The 18860-nt window shown below is 35.5% G+C and overlaps 1 protein-coding gene across 2 annotated transcripts; it reads left to right on the plus strand.

Moving 5' to 3' along the window:
* The first annotated feature begins 75 nt into the window (after positions 1–75).
* Positions 76–14717, plus strand: LOC117176928 (serine/arginine repetitive matrix protein 2-like). 2 transcript variants are annotated; one of them, XM_033367327.1, is made up of 10 exons: positions 76–260; positions 403–1330; positions 6481–6569; positions 6776–6940; positions 7021–7137; positions 7252–7590; positions 7671–8236; positions 8323–8468; positions 8547–9931; positions 10023–14717. In XM_033367327.1, the coding sequence occupies exons 2-10, from the start codon at positions 1303–1305 to the stop codon at positions 13920–13922; spliced, it is 6735 nt and encodes a 2244-aa protein (XP_033223218.1). In that variant the 5' UTR covers positions 76–260; positions 403–1302; the 3' UTR covers positions 13923–14717. The 2 variants fall into 2 exon arrangements, with proteins under 2 accessions (XP_033223218.1, XP_033223219.1); XM_033367328.1 differs by lacking the exon at positions 6481–6569 and having other exon boundaries at positions 10023–14716.
* Positions 14718–18860: the final 4143 nt, after the last annotated feature.

An 18860-nucleotide genomic window follows, 5' to 3' on the forward strand; every position in this document is an offset into this window, starting at 1 on the left:
TCCCTTCTAATATTCTTTTTCATTGGATAAAACAACGACTTCTCTTTTATCCACCAGACGGCACCAGAGTTTCAAAATGGCCGCAAAGAGGTTTGTTTTCATGGAGAGTCTTGGGGGTCTTTGGTCTTGGTAGAATTTGCTATTTTTAATAAAGAATACAATAGAAAGTTAATTTGTGAGTATTATTATGATTCAGATTTTAGAAGATATTTATATAAAATACGGATTATTGCAGTGAAGAAAGATTTCAGATGACAGAGGTTAGTTTTAGGTTAGGTTTTTAAACTTGACGAAAAGTCTTCTTTTTTCAGTCGCAAATTGATATTTAAAGGGAAAGTCTTTAAAAATACATTATTAATTTTTCAGGCATTCTATATTTTGACTTACTTTCTTCATTTTCAGGTCAGAAATGATCCAAAATTCAAAAAAATTCAAATCTGTCAGCGCAGTCTGACGAGACTCGAGGGAAGTTCCCGAAGTCGTATTCGTGCAGCATCTTCGACGCTTTTTCTAGTCCTGGGTCCTACGCCCGCATCTGTAGTTGCCGTCCAGTGCACACAGTCCGCGCCCGACTGTAGTGAACAACACTTGATTTGTATAATATAAGTGCGTCTTTTATTGTGTGTGCGTGTACGTCCGTCCGCCCGCGTAGTGAATGCTCGAAAACGGAGTGCGACTCTCGACCTAGTGAATTTTTTCTAAATCGAAAGGAGGCTCTGCGAAGTTATTCGAACGCCCTTGCTTCAGGAAGTATTTGGTTGTCGTCGACGCTCTCGCTGATATTTCACGGAGGTGGAAGCTGGTGGTTGTTTTGACCCGGGAGTATTTTCTGATTAGAATGGTTGCGGGAGTCGCGCGCATAGGTCGAAACCCTTAGCCGAGTGTTGCTGTTGTGCCAAAATAAATAGGCATTGCCGCTGAGAACGTGTGCCAGGAGGTGCTGCATGTTCAAGTGCCGAGAGCGAGTTATTCGGGTAGTGTGTAAAATTTTAGTGGACGAGCTATGTCGAACTGCGACGCGCTAATTCGTCGTCATCGGGACCTAGGACGTCGTGCGCTTTGGCCAAGCATCCCGGTGTTTTGAGAAGTCGTCGAACCCTACCTGGCACTCAGAAAACTCGCGAGAGAAGGCCCAGGTCCAGATTCCCCGAAGACGAGACCGGATGACCTCCCGACTGTGATTTAGTCCCTCATAAACTCCTCCCATGTAACCTGACGCACCTGTCGCGGGTTTCTCGAGTCACCCTCCGCCGGCGAGACTCCTCGCCTACTTCGACTCCCTTGCCCGCCACAGGACGGGTTATGTTTCCCACTTTCATCGGTATTCTAGGTGAGCCTTTTTATCTTTATTCTACTTCTCACCTTCTTCCCTTAATCGCATTTTTTTAGGTCCAAAGTACTCATTTTTTTAGGTTTCTTTCATTGTTGTTATTTTTATCAAGTCGCTCAATTAATAGAATGACCATTATCTTCTTTTTTTCTAAACAACTATTGAGCTATTTATATTTATCTTCACGACTTTATCAGTACTCCAAAAGTTTTATAATGCAATTTTTTGTTTCAATTGAGGCTCAAGTTAGACGATCAACGATTTTGAAGGCATGGTTTATGAGATAAACAATATTTATAATTTTAAGATTTTCTAAGATTTCCTCTATGAGGCTGAAATTAGTCATTATTTTATAGTCACCACCAATGAGAAACTGCTTAAACTTCCTAATATAATTATAAATCTTTTTCTCCACCGAAATAATTTTTTAATGAGGCGCCTGCCTAGGTTCATTGAAATTCTGTGGGCTTCGATAAAATATTTTTGGTGCGCCCTGAGCACTTTGTCTTAATAAAGGTGGCGATGAAGTCATGACTAGTTTCAAATTTGTCTTTTTGATACGAGGGGTACATAACTTCGAATTTCGGAGCACATCGATTAAATGCGATTACGATCGCCGGTCATTACAAGTGAATTCATCCGGTTCAAGTTAAAATTTTTAATAAGTTTAAATCATCTAAATTTTAAGAAATCGAAAATGTTTACCTTTTAGTTATTTAAAAATGATATGGGCCTTAAAAATTTTATAATTTCACGTTGATATTTTAAACATTTTTATTTTGAAAGTGTGAAATTGATATTGGAAAATAAATAATGAATTTTCGAGAATAATTCTGTGTGGAAAAAAAAGATCGGGCAAGCTTGGATGTTGAATGCAAGATTAACTTTATTTTATAATCACCTTCTAGTTAAAAAAATCATTAAATATAATTTTCCAAAAGTCTTAAATTTTATGCAACTTTTATTTTGAATTATTTACATATTGTATCGACTTTTATTTTTTTTCCATTCATTTGAAAGTAGATAAATACACTATATCAAATTAAAACTAACTTCAATATAAAGTTAATTAAATGCATAATTAAACACACTTTTAATATTTTAACAACAAAATTATTGGATTTCAAAGAATGTCATTAAATTGTTGTTTAAGTTGCAAACATCGGGAAAAAGTGAGGAACTTGAAAATAGTTTTCATTGCAGCTTCGTATTTTTTGATCATGATAAAATAAATAATTTATGCTTATAAAGAGTGTTATTATTCTTAAGAAAAAAATGGGAATCGAATAAAAAAGTGGCGAAGTTATTTAGTCATTATACAATATGCACCTATTAAAAAAAATCGATTTCTTTTCAATCCAATTCTTCGTCAAATATTGGTTTATTTACAAATAAAAAGAGTGTTTAAAAAGAAATTAATTTAATTTTTGGATGGAACAGCATCTAAATATAAATTTCCATCGTGAATTTTAAGAGCAGAAAATTAAAAATTTCATAATTGCAAGGATTAAAAAAGTTCGGGATTTTTTAAATTCTTAGAGTTTTGAATTAGGTAGGATGAAGAATTGAACTCATATTTTGAGGCTCTAACCGCTTCGAATTGACTTGAAAGCTTCTCAAGCTAACGTATTTTCAACTGTATTCAATTATTTATGTGTACCAATTACAAAAGTTATTCATCCCTCGTTCATATTTAAGAATTTAATGATCGATATTGGATCGGCATTTTTTTTATTTATCCTAATTATTTTACTGTCTCTATGATTGGATTTTTATATTTCGCTGAGAAAATGTCGAATCGAAGCATGAGACAAACATTCTTGAATGAAATAAATCATTGATAACACTTGTTTATCGAAAAGAATGTTTTTTTTTTTAATCCACGAAGTGATGTAACCATTTTTAGTAGACCAAGTCACATATTTTTAAATCAGTCGGCATTGAAAAACAAAAATATTTGTTTGAAAAATCCTACAAATTTGATTTTCTTTTTTTGTAAATAATAAGCTTTTTGAAACCGCAGCTCCAAATTCCAATATCATGATGTGAATAACTTCACAGGCCACAAAGGTGGAATAAAATATATGCGAAAAAATAACAGTTTTACTTATTTCAAGATGATTTCTTTGAATACTTATAAATGGAAAAAGAATTTAAAAAATTGATACTAACTCGATCAGAACCATTCTTCGCTGAATATCGCTTAAATTTTGAATTTGTTTAAGAAATAATGATAATATTAATAGTAATAATCACCATTTTTTCAATTGAACGTCAAAGAACATCAAATCGGCAATTGAAAAAAATCGTGTACCGGCGCTTAGAAGTATTAAATGTTTGTAACATATTTCCACTAATTTTAGCTCGACTTTAATTAAATAAAATAATCCGAAAATTTGCTTTCTAGCAGAGCTTATATTTCTATCTGGAAAAAACAGTTTTTAATTCTTCATTAGATAATAAAAAAGGTTTTCACTATTGAATTTTGATTATTCTTTCTTTATTTTTATATTGTAATGTTCTAATAAGAAAGTACGCAGATTTATTACATTTTTGGTAAATCTATAATACAATTTATAAAAGCGATCATAAAACTCATTATCATAAATAATCTATATAGCTACAGAATGGCTAAAGTTTAATATTTCATTACAAAAATAAGGGTTTTCTTTAAATGCAAATTTTAATTAAAAGGGTTGCCCGGCAGAACCATTTAAGTGTTCAAGAAGACAAGTTTCAGAAAAACAAAAAATGTTTTAAAAATTAACATGAAATATGTTAGTGAAACACTAGTAACACATTACGAGACAAATGAAAACTCGAAAGTGAAATAGTATATTGCATTACAAGGGATGAAACACAGCGATTGCAACGAGTGTGAAGTTTGCTGCCTGAGCGGAGCGAGAGCTGATTTAACACGAGTTGCAATCGTTGTGTTACATTCCTAGCAATGCATATTATTTTTCATAGCAAATCTATTGAAAAATTGTGTTAAGGTACCTGTAGAGTGTAGATCCTGTTTTTCTACCTACCTACCTGTCTATCCAAGAGTTGAAACGAAATGTTTCAACCCTAGGGAAGTAAACACCTTCTTTCAGCCCGCCCTACACATACCGAAACTCGAAGACAAATTGTTTTAACCCTAGGGATGCAAATACCGTGTTTGTACCCGCTCTACGAGTATTGAAACTCGAAGTTTCAATAGAGGCGATATGAAAAATTAATTTGATAAAATCGTTAATATGAAACAAAATTGGATTTTTCCTACAATTTTTTCAATTTTTCAAAACATCAACAAACTTATTTTATCATAAAAACATTGGAAAAGTAATAGCGCAAATACAAATAAATGATTTAGAAAAAATATATTTTTATATTATTGGAAATATTTTTCCTAAAACAATTTCTGTAAAAATGCGGGTTATGGAAAAACTAATTGCGCCATTTGTTTCAGCTAAGAAATTGCATACACTATGTTTTTCACTGTTTTTTATGAACTCGGTTGGTGGTGTAGTATAAATAGACAATTAAATGGTATAAAATTTATATTCATACTAAATAACTAATTGGACAGACCAAAAAATTATTCCATACATGGATTTTATACAATTTTTTTCCACAGAATCGAATGGCGCTATTGGTTTTTACTTACCTCGCATATTTAAACAAATTGTGGGTATAAAACCACACACTGTGTGACGCAATTTAAACAAATTTTAAGCTAAGAAAACGTGCTTTGAAAAAAGTGGCACTTCCAGGGTAGTACCGGTCGCTTACCCTTTTCGATAACGGACGAAATGATAATATTACAGTTTATGTATAACGTCAGTGCTTCTTCCAACAACCTATAAATAAACTGCTTAAAAAATAAACTTGTTTTATAAAAAAACAAAGCGATTTACAGAATAGGCCTGAATAATTTATTAAATAATAGTGTCAGGTAGTTCAGGCCACTGCACATGAAAAGTCACAATAACTATGAAAATGCGTAAAATTAATCAATAAAAATACACATCACATAATCCAAAAGTTCATGTATGTATCCAAACAAAAAGCAATTTAAAAATAGATCGAAATCTTATTTTTTATCGACCAAATATCGCAAAATCTTTATAAAATAGATTTTCTTTTAAGCTGATGAAATATATGAATCAATAATTATAAATTAGTGTTTTGCGACAATTATACAAGAAAAAAGCATTTATTTATTACAGTAGAGAGCACTATTTATTCAAAACCATATGTGGCCGGAGCTACCCGACTTTATCCTTCGTGGTTATGCCGTGACGCCCTTTATTTATAATTCGAAAAACTAACAATTTATATGATTTAATGTTTCTTTTCTAACATTTTTAAATTAATATAATAATTTTATTAACATAATGTATCTATACATTCATAATCAATATCTGATTAGTTAGGTTCATTCATTAAATGTTCTCGTGTATTACCGTATGCTCTAAAATAATTGGGTTCATTATATATTCAGTCAAGCGATATTACTTTTAAACTTAATTAAAAGCTTGAAATTATATTTGAATTTTTTAATAAAACTTGTAATTCATGAACTTCACAATTGATTATGCCTGAAAATTGTACAATGTGGGGCGATTTTCTTTACGTGATCGTAATTCTTGAATCACTCTTCTTCATAAATCCTTTTACATTTGGCAAAGTCTTCATTTAATTTACAATTAGTATCGAATATTTACGATGAAAAATGTCGTGGAAATGATCTCTAAAATGTATCAAAACGTAATTAATAAATAAAATAACATAGAAGAAGTTGGAATAAATATGGGGTTTCCTGATAAAATAGTAATTGATGTTGCAATATTTAATATTCATTGAAGCTTTAATTTGTGAACTTATATTGTGAAACTCTAAAATTTCAAGAATGGGGAGTTTGGTTTCAATTAGGAGTATCATATTTCCCATTGAATTTTCACTTTGCAAGTGAATGTTCCCATAAGAAATGTTCAAACTTACATTTCCAGCTCTTGTAAAAACCAAAGAGCTGCTGGTTGAAAGAAAAGTAAATTTGAAGAAAGTTGTGCCAACCCAATAGAATCGATCACACCTGTCTTCTAATATGATTGTAAAACTAAGCGAGAAAAGCTCCCCTAAGAATGGTGCACTTATGTTTGTAGACATTCAATCGTGGTGGGAGGTGCCGAGTATAGCGCACTTCTGCTCCTTATTTAGAGACGCCTTCAATCTTCTGGACTTTGATATCGAGGTACCTAAACTACCTAAAGTCTCTAAAACAGACGCTATCTCGTACAGTAGGCACGGCCTTGCATCTACCCTCAAGCGGCATTTATTCGCTTTCGCAAAAAATAAATAAAAAGTCTGGCTTATACGTCCACTTTCTATCCCGATCGTTATCGGTAGAAATAACGAGCAATTCAATTTATGATTAACATTTGAATAACATGATTTTAGGACTTGGAAGAAGCTCTATTATCTGATAGTGGCACGGAGGGTCATCTTTTGCAGGAACTCATTGTAAGGTTGCTGGAAGGCTGTTTGCCAAACGATACTCGAAATGATATCTCTACCTTTAACTATCAGATGTTTCTACGCAGACTTTTCCGCAAGAAATGTCAGGTAATTCTACTATTTGCTCTTAATTGTCTTTTGTACAGTATTTTAATATAATTGATGTTTTTAACTCTGTTACTTTGCAGGAATATAAGTGCGAGAATCCTTTTAATACGGATGTAGACTTTGAGCTGTTACCACTTCGTCAAAAGGTTGAGATTCTGCGAGCGCTTTGTGACTTCAGACTCGACGCTGAAGACGTAGTACGTAATTAATTTCTTTCTTAAGGTGCAGTGGAAGTCTGAATTTTTAACGCACTGAATGTGCACACTTCCTTAAGTTTATATCAGCTAATTTTAATTCGTAAATTTTTCCAGGAGCAGTCCCTGAGTAACTTGGACTCTGATAGTTTAAGAGTGGAACCATTAGGTCATGATCGTAAGAATTCTGCCTACTGGTATTTCTACGGTACTCGATTGTATAGGGAGGATTACGTCAATAATTCTAATCCATCCTCTCAAAAATCGAAAGGTAAGCCAAAGGACAAAAAGCGCAAAAGACGACGGAACAGAGTGGCTGAAGAGGAAGAGGAGGAAGAGGAGACGAAGGAGGAAGATAGCTTAGTCTACGATCAAGAAGATCGAGAAAGCATCTGGCAAGTTGTCTGCTTCACTCAGCAGGACTGGAGTCGATTAGTCGACAAGTTTAAAGACTCTGTGAGAATCTGTCTTTCCAAAGTTACCCTATTTCTCGCATATAATTGACATTCACTAAATAACATAACATTCGTTTACAGGAACACGATACGGAACAGAAACTTTACCGTACCCTTTCGGAAGATTTCATTCCTGAGATACCTAAACTCTTTGATCTGAAAGAGAAACAACAGAGGCGTAAACTTTTACAGCGCAGCAACTCTCGAGTTCTTCGCAGCCACGAATCTGACCCTGACACAGACTCAGCTATGGGTAGAACTAAAATCAAAACGAAAGGAACTAAGGGGACAAAAAAGAGTGGGAGTCATTCGTCGAAAAATGCAGACACTGAAGAAGAAACGCCGAAGCCAATCACACCACCTGTTCAGAAAAAGGGAAGACAGACTAATAATTCCTTGGCTTCTGCGGTTGGGCAAATTGTGATTGAAACAAGCGACCCGATTGTTAACTTGGAACACAATAAAGGAGGCGCACGAGCTAGTGGTAGTTATTCTTCTTCGGGATATGGGTATGGGTATAGTCACATTCCATTTGGAATAGAGGAAGAGGAACGACGTGTGGGGATGCATAAAGTTCTTGAGAGTGTCAAAGATCATGATGATGCCTGGCCCTTTATCGATCCTGTCGACGAGGAATATGCCCCGAGGTTTGTATTAATTTTAATTTTTAAATCATCTTCACATTCGTAATGTTGATAATTCCACTTTCTTCTAAATTGTTCATTCATTGCAGGTATTACAGCGTCGTTCGAAAGCCGATGGATTTGAGTAAAATGGAAGAGAAGCTCGAAAATGGTTCTTACAAAAGCTTAAATCAGTTTAAGAAAGATTTTCGACTCATCGTAGACAACTGCAGGCAATACAATGGTTCCGAGAACGGTAAGTTATTTTATTCAATCAACAGGAATCTGTCAAAAAACCAATACGGCTTTATTCATGATATTTATGTAATTTTAGAGTACACAGAAATGGCCGTTGTTCTCAAAGAAGTTTTCGAAAGGGCTATGGATCGATATCTAGACTCTGAACCATCAAGCGAAGAAGATTCGTCGTCGCATGTGTCTCTGCCAACTGCTTCACCTGCTTATCCCCAAAAGGCAGTTTCATCCCCCTCTCCGGAACGCAATCAACGAAAGCGTTCTCGTAAGTCGAGTAAGAAATCTAAATCAGGTAAATTCAGTAAACGAGCGAAGCAGAAAAATTATAAAGAAGACTCCTCGAAAGATGAAATGGATTCTGATGTGGTGAAGAGTAAGAAGATCAAGAAGAAGTCAAAAAGGAAGAAGGAAGTGAAGGTTGAAGAGGAAGAGGAAGAAGAGGATGAGAAGGAAGTTGAGAGCGATGGTGCAATATCTGATGTTAGTGTGATAAAGTCCAAGCGGAAAAAGCATACAGAGGTAGATAAATTAGTGTCAAAAGATAAGAAAGTATCCTCTAAAGAGGAGAAGATCGAAGATGCGAAGAAGAGTAGCAGAAAAAGTGGAAGGGAACTTCGGCATGAGAAGCATGGCAAAGATACGAAAGAATCCAAGGAGTCAAAAGAAAATAGGAAGAGGAAAGACGATTTTGAGGAAGACTATGCTATCGATATTCCAAAGAGTAAAAGCAGGAAAATCGAGAAACAAGATACTAAAGATTCAGAGTCTTTGGTAGAGAGAATGAAGAAGGCTAAGCAGAAAAGAGGTGAATCTCCAGAAAAAGTTAAGCCGATAGATGATATTGATTGTATGTCTCCGTCTCCGAAAGGAAAGAAGAATCGCAAAAAAGATAAGAAAGTGTCAGAGCCTGTCTACGAGAGCGATGAAAAACCAGAGGAAAAGAGTAGAACCAAAGAAAAAGAGAAAAAGAAGAAGAGTGAAGAGAATTTGAAGAACGGCGGGTTAAAAAATGAATTCGAATCGAGAGATATTGTTGAGCGGAGTGCTGAAAAAACGGAAACTATTACAAAGAAACTTACGTCCCTGGTGAACGACAAGGATTTGGAGGATGTGAATTGTTTGGATAGCTTAAAAGATAGAATCAGTGAAAGGCGGAGGGAAGAAAAGTTAAGGCTGGAGCGAGAAAAACAAAAGAAATCTAAAGACGGTAGCTTTAGTGCGTCTACAAAAAAAGTGCCTTCTAATGGTAGTACGCTTCACGATAGTGATAAAGTAAACTTGAAGCGAGGAAAATCCAAAAAAATTGCAAAAGAGGAAAAATCACCTGGGAGCAGCTCCAAGTTGCAAGAACCGGAAGTAAATGAGCCGAAGAAAATCAAAACATCACAAGCCAAACATGGTAAGAAGAGAGAGGAGAGTCCTGCGATTCAAGCATTGAATCAAGCCACCGAGCAAACGCTTAACGTAAGTTGATCAATTCTTCTTCATATTTACTTAATACATGTATTATATGCTTAAGAAATATTTTATTTATACATAACATCTTTCTTTACAGGATATCAACAAGTGGCTAGACGATGCACCGCGTTTGTCTGAATTTTCTTCAGGCAGTGACTCGCCTGTACTTCATCCTTCGACCAGTGATTCCGCTCGATCAAGTGCAAAACCTGATGCATCGCGGAAGCGACCAAATTCGATGAAACTCTTTGGATCTCACCCACCTTCGAGACCGAAAAAGGTTCAACGGACTATCGATCGTTTGCAGCCAGGCAAGAGCAAAGGCAACTTATTACTAAAGAAGCCTCTCAATTTGCCAAGTGGAAGCACAAGCGACACGATCGTTCATCAAACAACGACTGACACTGATAAACCAAAACGAGAGCCGAAAGATGAACCAAAGTTAAGCCTGGGATCAGTTCTCAAAAATACAGATTCAATGCAGTCCTTCTGCAAGAATTTAGTTTCATCGCCTAATCCTAATTTATCAAACGAGGATGATGAAGACGATAATTTCAATGGATTATCTGTGCCATCTTCAGCCGTAAACGAAGAAAAGGGCAAAGAACCCTCGCCAACATCTACAGCTACTGAAGAGCTCAAAGAAAATCCTCCTTCCACTGAGGACTCACAAAAACCAAAATCTGCCACGCCAAATCTCAGTGCCTGGTTTAAAGCCTTTGGAGCCCCGAAGTCGAAGAAAAAGGACGAGGAGGTTGAAGAGGCACCAGTTAATCCCAAGAAAGAAACTGAAGTACCAGAATTAGTTCCTTCCAGACAAAGGCGCGTCAGTACTGGTGGCAGCAGTGTTAGCGAGTCTGTTTCAAGTTTCTCTCAAGAATCACCACCTGCTCGATCAGTTCGTTCACCCCAGAATCCACAAATTCTAATAGCCGCCAACGAACCACCGATCAGAGGCGCGGGATTTTATCAAGATGCATTATCTACTGGAAGTAGTCCCTACAACAGTCCGTTTTACGCTACTCCTCCCAGATACAGTGCTCAACTTCCGCCCACTCCATCTCCTCAAAATCATCCTCTATCCCCAGCTTATCCATCCTCTACAGCCTTCGAACAATCCCCCCTCTACTCTCAAAACAATCACCAGAATTTTCAAAAAGCCTCGCCACAAGCTAGTCCCAGTGAACCATTCCGACAATTATCTCCTTCATTCCCACAAGCATCCCCTCAAAACCCGTTTCCTCAAAATTCTCCTCAGAATACACCCTTTCCTCAAAATCAATCACCCGTTTATCCACAGCAATCTCCGCAGTCTATACACTCGCCCTATCCTCAACCTTCACCACAAGCTCCACCTTCCAATTATTCCCAACCTTCTCCGCAACAACCACCAACTCCCGGATATTCTCAACCCTCTCCTCAACAACCTGCCTCGAATTATTCCCAACCATCCCCACAAACTGTTAACTATTCACAACAGTCACCTCAGCAACAACATTCCCCCTACTCACAACCTTCACCACAACCTCTTCCCACCTATTCCCAACCTTCCCCTCAGCAACAACACTCTCCTTACTCGCAACCATCAACTCCTCAGACTCCGAATTATTCCCAAGTCTCACCTCAACCACCTGCGAATTATTCACAACCTTCTCCTCAACCTCCAGCGAATTATTCTCAACCTTCTCCTCAACCTCCAGCGAATTATTCTCAACCTTCTCCTCAACCTCCAGCGAATTATTCTCAATCTTCTCCTCAACCTCCAGCGAATTATTCTCAACCTTCTCCTCAACCTCCAGCGACCTATTCTCAACCTTCCCCTCAGCCTCCAGCGAATTATTCTCAACCTTCTCCACAAACTGCAGCGAATTATTCTCAACCTTCTCCTCAACCTACAGCTACTTTCTCCCAACCATCGCCCCAACCCCCCTCTACTTTCTCCCAACCTTCGCCGCAACCCCCCGCTACTTTCTCCCAACCTTCACCCCAACCTCCACCGAGTTATCCTCAAACCTCACCTCAAGCACCGAGCACTTACTCTCAACCATCGCCTCAATCTCGAAACTACTCTCAGCCCTCGCCTCAGCAGAACTTTTCTAAGCGTTCCCCGCAACCTCCAGCCAACTATTCGCAACCGTCACCTCAAAATGCGACTTACTCTCAACCCTCGCCTCAAGCGACTTATTCTCAACCTTCGCCACAAAATGCTGCATATTCTCAACCTTCACCACAGCAGCCAACCTACTCGCAACCCTCGCCACAACAACCACCACCAAATTACTCTCAACCATCTCCACAAGCACCCACGAATTATTCGCAGCCTTCGCCTCGGAGTTACTCGCATCCAAGTCCGCAAGCTCCAGTTCAGAGTACGAATTCGAATTTCTCACAACCTTCTCCCCAGCCGAATGCGAGTTTCAATCCACCGATCAAAAACACCGAGGACTACAGTCGAACCTCTAGTACCTATGCACCGAACTTCAAACAAAGTCAAGCATATCTGCAAACTTCGACTTCTTTACCAGAGACTGATAGAAGATCTGATTATATCAAGTCGGAGGATAAGCCTCAGGAGCAGCAGCGAGCCTTTCCTCAAGAGTCAGCCTTGGGATTGAATCATCAAAACTTCCAATCGAGTCAGTATTCCTCTACCTACGGAAATAATTTCTCTCATAGTGAAAGAGTCGCAGGGCAGAGTGCAGAAATTCATAGGCCTTCGCCTGGCATGAACCAGGAACAGCAGATCGTTCAACAAAGGTCTGTTCAATCTCAAGATCAGCAGCTTCTCAGTTTTCAACAGAATCTGTCTCACGAGGCGCTTTACCAAACTGGTTTTCAAGCTCCACCTTATCCGATGACGAATGCTTCCCACAGACCGATGTACCCAAGCACTCACTACTTCGACACGAGTGGAGTCGCAGGTTCTACAAAAGGTGGGGTTTCGAACCCTAGCAATAACCTAGCTCCAGTTAAGAAGAGAATGTACAACGAGCCAACGTCGAGCGACTCTTCTCGAAGTCTTCCCCAGGAATCACGATCAAGTCAAGAACAATTTAGCTTTGATGCAATGATGGCCCTTTCGCAATCCGAGGCTGCCTCCGTGAGTCAGTTTGACAGTGCCTATGTCGGTACCCTGGCTGACACAGTTGCCTCGAATCCTGCCTATGCGAGACTAGGACTAGGACTAGTTGGTCGCACCACCAAAGAACAACAGCAACTCCTCACGATTCCTCGACCTCCGGCGAAACCTGACCCTCTTTCCTACGCTCGAGGTTCCACTTCCGGAAATCCTGAACTAGATTTGAACCTTCTTCAGAGTCTGCAGAATGCTGCAGCGAAGAACTCCCAGGGGATGCTTTCTATGTCGCGACGCGAACCAACAACAAGCGTCCCTCCTACACCGACGACTAAAACGAAGAAGGGCAGGAAAAGCAAACAAGCCGCTGCAGTCAATCTGGAACAAGCGCAAAGCAGCACAGGAATTCCTAGTTTTCCACAATACTCTGGAGCTCCGGATTCTCTCAGTTTGAAAAATCCGGGAATTCCTCCACCGGGTGGAAGTGCTTTTAACTTTGCCTCGACTGCTGGTGCAGCTAACAGCTCGTCTTTTTATGAGAAGGATGCATCTGCCGCCGCCGCTGCTTATGTTTTTCTTGACGAATTCCGGAATCCTAATAGCTATTATAGTATGGCTTTTAGGCAGCAACAGCAACAACAGCAGCAGCAACAGCAGCAGCAACAACAGCAACAACAACAAGCGACTCCTGTCACTGATGCGAATCAACAGGCTTGTAATAAATTGACTAATCAACTGCCTAGGAATTATCCATCCCATCCGTTCCTTCATGCACAGAGATCTGCTGCTTATGGGCCATCGGTGCCAACTTATGTTACACCGCATGGACCAAATCTTGGGGTGGATCCATTTCAACAATATCTGCATTCTCTCTACGCTCTCCAACCACCGCCTCATCATCACAGGTCGTCCTGGCTCTAGCCGACGAGATCGGTTTGAGTGCAAGTTTTTGCAAGTGGAGACTGCTTATAAATAAAATAGGAGCTTCATTTTTTGAGATTCTTCGCCGGTTGCAATGATCTCTTGTTGACTCTTTTATGTGGAAATTATCACATCACGGCATTTTTGTTAGTTAGAGGCTATTCTAGGTTTTGGTCTGGTATTCTCTCTGAGATTTTCGGGATTTTTTATAGAATCGAATCACCCATTTTTGGTGAATGATGATAATGAATATTATATGTATTAAACTTTGGTATTTAACTACCAAAAGCTAGAAATAAGGGGAAATTTTCAGAAAAATTTGGGGATCGGGTTCTTGAGTCTGAGTCGATGAAGAAGTTTTTTTTTATAAAAGTGTACAAATTTTAGGTTTTGAATATTTAAAGGGAAATAAGGCTGTTTTGCAATGGCTTAAAATTTTAAATCTATGAATGTTTATTAAGCAATAATGTGAGTATGGTTTCCTTTATATTTCAAGATATATTTCTTTTGATAAAAAGTAAAGCTTTTCGAAACAATTTCAAACTAATTATTCTTATACTTTTTTCTATTTGTATTGAAGTTTGTCAAATTGACGATATTTAATTGAAATTTAATATTTCTTGTGAATGTGCTTTAAAAATATTATTATTATTATATCAAATTGTACAAATTTACGAAGTTTGTAGACAAAATTACCTTGTAGTTTTTTTTCACAATGTAAAAAAATTTGTAACTTTTTAATAGTCTTAATTGGTATAGCTTCGGAATGAAAAATAAGAATTAAAATGAAACATTCAGATTTAAAACTTAATAAAAAAATGTGAATTTAAAATCATCCAGGCTTAATTTTTAGTAAATAATGAGGCTTTTCAATTTAATTAATATATGCATTTCAATTTGGGAAAATATATAAAACTGAAACTTCAATAAGTGAAAAAGTATAAAAATTTTAATTTTAATAGATTCAATTTTCCATACAATATAAATTTGAAAAAACTCCCCTCCTAAAGGTTTTTAAATTTAGTGCGGCATACAAATTTATAAGTTTTTAATTTAGAAAGACGGGCAAATTTTAAAACTTTCGAATTATTAAAATGTCGAAGCTTAAATGTAAATTGAATTAAAAGAACCTTAAAATTGAAAAACTTCCAAATTTTAAAGAAAGGCTGATTCGAAAGTCTATAAATATGGAAAAACAGGTAAAGAAAACTTGAAACTTAAATTATTACAGTAAGCAAAGTTATTCTTTGAAACGGTATAAAATATTGGGCTAAAGAAAATATGTATACCTTTTAACTTGCAATTAGAAACTTGCTTCGAATATAAATACTTTAAAAAATGTAATTTTCGATTTTTCATGGAATTGAAAATTAGAAAGCCGTAAAGTTTTATATATTAAATTTTCAGCATATTGAACATTTGAAAGTCTTAAAATTAAAAATCTTTGATATGGAAAAATCTTTCTAACTTAAAAAAATAACTTTTTTACTCATCAATACAATTCAATGAAGACAATAATAATGTCTTTAAAAAAATCTGGAATCAAATTCATCATCAGACTCAAAATGCCTATAAAAAAATGATGACTTCTTTCGTTACTAGAATGATTGATTAATAATTAAATACAGAGAGAAGACCAGATTCTTGTTTTCGTTGATGGAGTTTATAATTAATCTAAAGCAATTTTCTTACTTTGTGGCAATCGATAAAATTCGAGGATAAACACTTTAAATGAACTTTACTACGTAAGTAGATCACACAATAAGCGAGAACATTCAATGTGTACATTCTGTTCAAATTTAATTTAAGAATATATTTTTTTTAATTCATGGACATTAGCGAGTGGTTAATATTTCGCTCGATCAAAGAAAAAACTGGGATCAAACATTGTGATCAGTATATTTTTCATCGAATCACATAAAACATTTATAACAATTATTACCGACGCACGTGCAAATATTTAATTTCTATTAGGAAGGCATTGATAGACTTTTTTTTCGTTTTTACATTCTTTTAGTCAGTGTCCTTAATAAGAATCGAACTTTTCGGTCTCATATTGAAGCTCTCTAAACAGTTTTTTGGGCGTTTCTAGTAAAAAGTCGGTTCACTTGCATTTTACATTTTTTTTTAAATCTGATATTAAGGATAATATACCAACTCTCGTCGTTTTATACACTTTATGAAGACACTAGCTTTTAACTTATAATACTGTATGATCCATAGCGATGTGTATATATATAAAATAAGTTATATTGGGGCGTAAGTAGCGCGATTTTTTTTCTTTTGGGAAAAATCGGGTTTTTGACTCGTACCTGGTTATCGAAAGTTATCATTTCCGACCTGATGTTATGATTTGTTCAGAAAAATTAGGTAGTTCCAATGACGTGTAGGTATACGTGACTAGAGAATTGAAAATTTCTGTATGATACTGCGTGGACACCGAAGGTGGAATGTGCATTAGAGTATATTATATATAGGTAAGGTATATTATAAGTTAGATTGTTTTTGCTGTACATAAAACACATATCCCAAAATAGGCAATGTAACTCAATCTGAAAACCGATTTACAATGCCCAAAAAAACTTGTGGATCATATTACCGAATTTGCAAATTATCCTACTTATATCGACTAAAAAAGAAATACTTATAGATAAAAAGCGATGTATTAAGTTCTATAAATATATACATATATATATGTATATTGTAAATGTGTATTAATGACAGATATTAAACAAAAAGTTTGTTACTAAGTTGGTGGATTTATTTTTAATCCGTATTCTAATTAGGATAGTTACAGATTATATTTCTAGAAGAAGTTTCTATCAATTCCATTTCAGATCGGGCAACGTCATTCTACAGATAAAATAAAAAGGGCACATATTTCACGGCTAGATTAAGATTTCGTTTTAAAATTCTTGCTCTTTCAGTTTATCTTGAAAATGTTTAAAAATTGACAAAATGGCCTCATATCTTCTAAATAATTTCAAAGTCGATTTTTTCAAAAGCCCCACTGTTTAAAAAAATATATATATATATTTTAATAGACTGTAATGTTTACCACATGTCTCCTGAGTTTCAATATTGGTAAACCATTGCTTCACGTTAAAAAGCATTACTAAAAGGAAATATAATTTTATCATCTTTATGGGAAACAACAGAAGGTACAAAAAAAAGTTCAAATAAAAGTTTACACATCTATAAAAGTGCTACAAAGATTTATTTTTCTAGTATCTTGCATTGTTTACAAAAAAAAATATGTCCTCAAAAATTGTTTAGCCCGCATGAAACTGATGTGATAATTACCTTTCTTCTTTAGCAAAAACTTCTTTTTAATATTGAAAAAATTGAAAAGGGTGGTGTTTTCCTGATAATCTTGTTTTCATATTTTCAAACTTCAATTAAGAAAATACAAAAGATTTTCTGGAAAGCCCCAACTTCTTTGTTTTTTTCCAAATTTTTTGACTGAAGATATTCGTATGAGTTGGTAAGGGGCTACTCTCAGTTTCATGAAGACTTAACCATTGGTGAAGCCAGGAATTTTTTGTTCTTTAATATAATTTTTTCCTCGTAAATGATATAAGATATGACAAAAGAACAAAAGTATTTTTGTAGAACTTTTCCAGAATTGTAAAGTTTTAAGTAAACATTTTCGTGCACTTTTCATTGTTTACGAAAAAAATTCGATTAAAAAAAAAAATTTTTTCCAGTGTTTAGCAATGATTTACCAAGACAGAAACTCAGGAAATATACAGTAAATATCACCGTCTATTTCTCAACAAAAAATTTGAAATGAGGTTTTTCAGAAAATCACATTTTATGAATTTTAGATAATCAGCCGCAAGTTTATATTTTTTTACTAAATAATTTTTGAGAAATCACAGACTCCGCGTGACGTTTCAAGTTTATCTAAATTTATATTAAAAATCGAATAAACGACTGCACATCTCTAATTCAAATAGTAAATTATTCTGGCACCCTAAACTGGACCTCTGCCAGATTTTAAATGGAATCAACCTTTCATTTTCAAAATTAATTACTCCAAAAACTTTCCAATTTGAATGTGTGCAAACTGAAATGCTTTACATTTTTAGTTATTTCCAAACATTTGTACATTTACAAAATAAATCCAGAAAGTTTTCTTTACTATGGTAAATTTTAAAACTTAATAAGAATGTCTTCTAAAATCAAAAAGCTTTTTCAAAGTCGAAAATAATCGAATTTGGAGGCTTTTTAAAATTAAAACTCCTGATAATTCGAGGCTGTTTGACTAGATTCCCTTTTTAAATGCCATAACTAGTGGATTTTTACCTTGATGTCCTGAATCACTTTGAGAATTTTAAAAATATATTAACGTAATTTTTCGAAGTTTCTCAACTGTCATTCAAACTTAAAGGCTTTTTTTAATATTTAAAATCCATAAATATTTCTAAAAAATTTAAAATTCTCAACATACAACATTACAACAAAAAGTTAAATTTTTACATTCTCATAATTTATGATTGAGAAAGTATTAGAATTGTCGGAAATTTGACATCACACTTTTTCAACGGATCTCCACGTTTCGAGACCCCCTGAATCCGAAAATCAGGTTTTCACGATGGCGTCTGTCTGTCCGTCCGGCCGTCTGTTCGTAAACACTAGCCATTTTTAATAAAAAATCAAAAAGTGAGCGCATTTTGAAAATTTTTGAGACCACTTTTTTCTGAATTTGAAAATACATGTACGGATATTTATAAAATTAAAAAGAACAAACAATTTATCCTTATGACTTTTTTCGATAAAAAGAAAATTCTCAGAGTTATAGCGTTTTCAAAAATTTTTAAATCAACCGAAAATCAAAGGGGGAGGGTCGGTAAGGCCGGTTTTTGGCCTAATTTATTTTTGGACCAAAAAATCTGAAAAAATCATGGTAGTATCTTATAAGTATCCTGAGTCGAT

The sequence above is a fragment of the Belonocnema kinseyi genome, chromosome 7, assembly GCF_010883055.1.
Source record: "Belonocnema kinseyi isolate 2016_QV_RU_SX_M_011 chromosome 7, B_treatae_v1, whole genome shotgun sequence".
In the NCBI taxonomy this organism is placed as follows: domain Eukaryota; kingdom Metazoa; phylum Arthropoda; class Insecta; order Hymenoptera; family Cynipidae; genus Belonocnema; species Belonocnema kinseyi.

Excerpts from the sequence above, each read along its gene's own strand:
- LOC117176928 (XM_033367327.1), top strand. The coding sequence starts at position 1,303 with ATGTTTCCCACTTTCATCGGTATTCTAG. Across the intron at positions 7,591-7,670 it reads TCGACAAGTTTAAAGACTCT|GAACACGATACGGAACAGAA; the intron begins GTGAGAATCTGT and ends ATTCGTTTACAG. Across the intron at positions 9,932-10,022 it reads CCACCGAGCAAACGCTTAAC|GATATCAACAAGTGGCTAGA; the intron begins GTAAGTTGATCA and ends CTTTCTTTACAG.